Below are 1,822 nucleotides of genomic sequence, written 5' to 3' on the forward strand. Positions count from 1 at the left end.
CCCCCCCGAGGGTCCACCCCCCCTCCCCGGGGCGGGGCCCCCCCAGACCCACCGGTCTGCCAGGAGGGGGTGCGGAACTGGGAGAGGAGGGAGGAGGCCGAGGGGCCGGGCTGGGGCCCCCGCGACTCCAGCGCCGAGATGAGGTTCATCACCGAGGCGTCGGGGGCCGCGCCCCCCGCGTGGTGCAGCCCCGTCTCGAAGAGCCCCGACAGCCCTGCGGGCACGGGACAGCTTGGGGACATCGTGGGGACAACAAGGGGACATGGGGACAGCTTGGGGACACCGTGGGGACAACGAGGGGACAGCAAGGGGACACGGGGACAGCTTGGGGACATCGTGGGGACAACGAGGGGACAACAAGGGGACACGGGGACAGCTTGGGGACATCGTGGGGACACCACGGGGACAGCAAGGGGACACGGGGACAGCTTGAGGACATGGCAGGGACACCAAGGGGACACGGGGACAGCTTGGGGACACCGTGGGGGCACCATGGGGACAACAAGGGGACACGGGGACAGCTTGGGGACATCGTGGGGGCACCATGGGGACAGCAAGGGGACACGGGGACAGCTTGGGGACATTGTGGGGGCACCATGGGGACAACAAGGGGACACGGGAACAGCTTGGGGACACCGTGGGGACAACGAGGGGACAGCAAGGGGACACGGGGACAGCTTGGGGACATGGCAGGGACACCAAGGGGACACGGGGACAGCTTGGGGACACCGTGGGGACAACGAGGGGACAGCAAGGGGACACGGGGACAGCTTGGGGACATCACGGGGACAACGAGGGGACAACAAGGGGACACGGGGACAGCTTGGGGACATCGTGGGGACAACGAGGGGACAGCAAGGGGACACGGGGACAGCTTGGGGACATCACGGGGACAACGAGGGGACAACACGGGGACATGGGGACACCACGGGGACACCAAGGGGACACCAAGGGGACACGGGGACAGCTTGGGGACATCGTGGGGGCAACGAGGGGACAACAAGGGGACACGGGGACACCTTGGGGACATGGCAGGGACACCAAGGGGACAACAAGGGGACACGGGGACAGCTTGGGGACATCGTGGGGGCACCACGGGGGCAACAAGGGGACACCCGAGGACACGGGGACAGCTTGGGGACATCGTGGGGACAACAAGGGGACAACAAGGGGACACGGGGACACCACGGGGACAACAAGGGGACACGGGGACACCTTGGGGACACCTTGGGGACATCATGGGGACACCAAGGGGAGACCTCGGGGACACGGGGACACCTTGGGGACACCACGGGGACACCAAGGGGACACCAAGGGGACACCAAGGGGACATCAAGGGGACATGGGGATGTCTTGGGGACACCTTGGGGACACCAAGGGGACACCTTGGGGACACGGGGACACCATGGGGACACCCCGGGGAGACCTCGGGGACATGGGAACACCATGGGGACACCAAGGGGAGACGTCGGGGACACGGGGACAGCTTGGGGACACCAAGGGGAGACCTCGGGAACACCACAGGGACACCACGGGGAGACCTCGGGGAGACGTCGGGGACACAGGGACAGCTTGGGGACACCAAGGGGACACCAAGGGGACACGGGGATGCCTTGGGGACACCTTGGGGACACCATGGGGACACCAAAGGGACACGGGGACACCTTGGGGACACCACGGGGACAACAAGGGGACATGGGGACAGCAAGGGGACATGGGGACACCACGGGGACACCAAGGGGACATGGGGACAGCTTGGGGACATGGGGACACCAAGGGGACACCAAGGGGACATGGGGACAGCTTGGGGACATGGGGACAC

At 66.9% G+C, this 1,822-nt stretch overlaps 1 protein-coding gene across 1 annotated transcript in view; it reads right to left on the bottom strand.

Annotated features, from left to right (window-relative positions):
- PRR12 (proline rich 12) overlaps positions 1-162 on the bottom strand; it is a 6,817-nt gene extending 6,655 nt beyond the window's left edge. Inside the window, exon 1 of the mRNA XM_017840017.1 lies at positions 53-162. Coding sequence (XP_017695506.1) covers positions 53-149 — 97 coding nt within the window. The 5' untranslated portion in view covers positions 150-162. The remainder of the gene's footprint in view (positions 1-52) is intronic.
- Positions 163-1,822: the final 1,660 nt, after the last annotated feature.

This window comes from Lepidothrix coronata, unplaced genomic scaffold (genome assembly GCF_001604755.1).
Source record: "Lepidothrix coronata isolate B3197 unplaced genomic scaffold, Lepidothrix_coronata-1.0 Scaffold671, whole genome shotgun sequence".
NCBI classification, from domain to species: domain Eukaryota; kingdom Metazoa; phylum Chordata; class Aves; order Passeriformes; family Pipridae; genus Lepidothrix; species Lepidothrix coronata.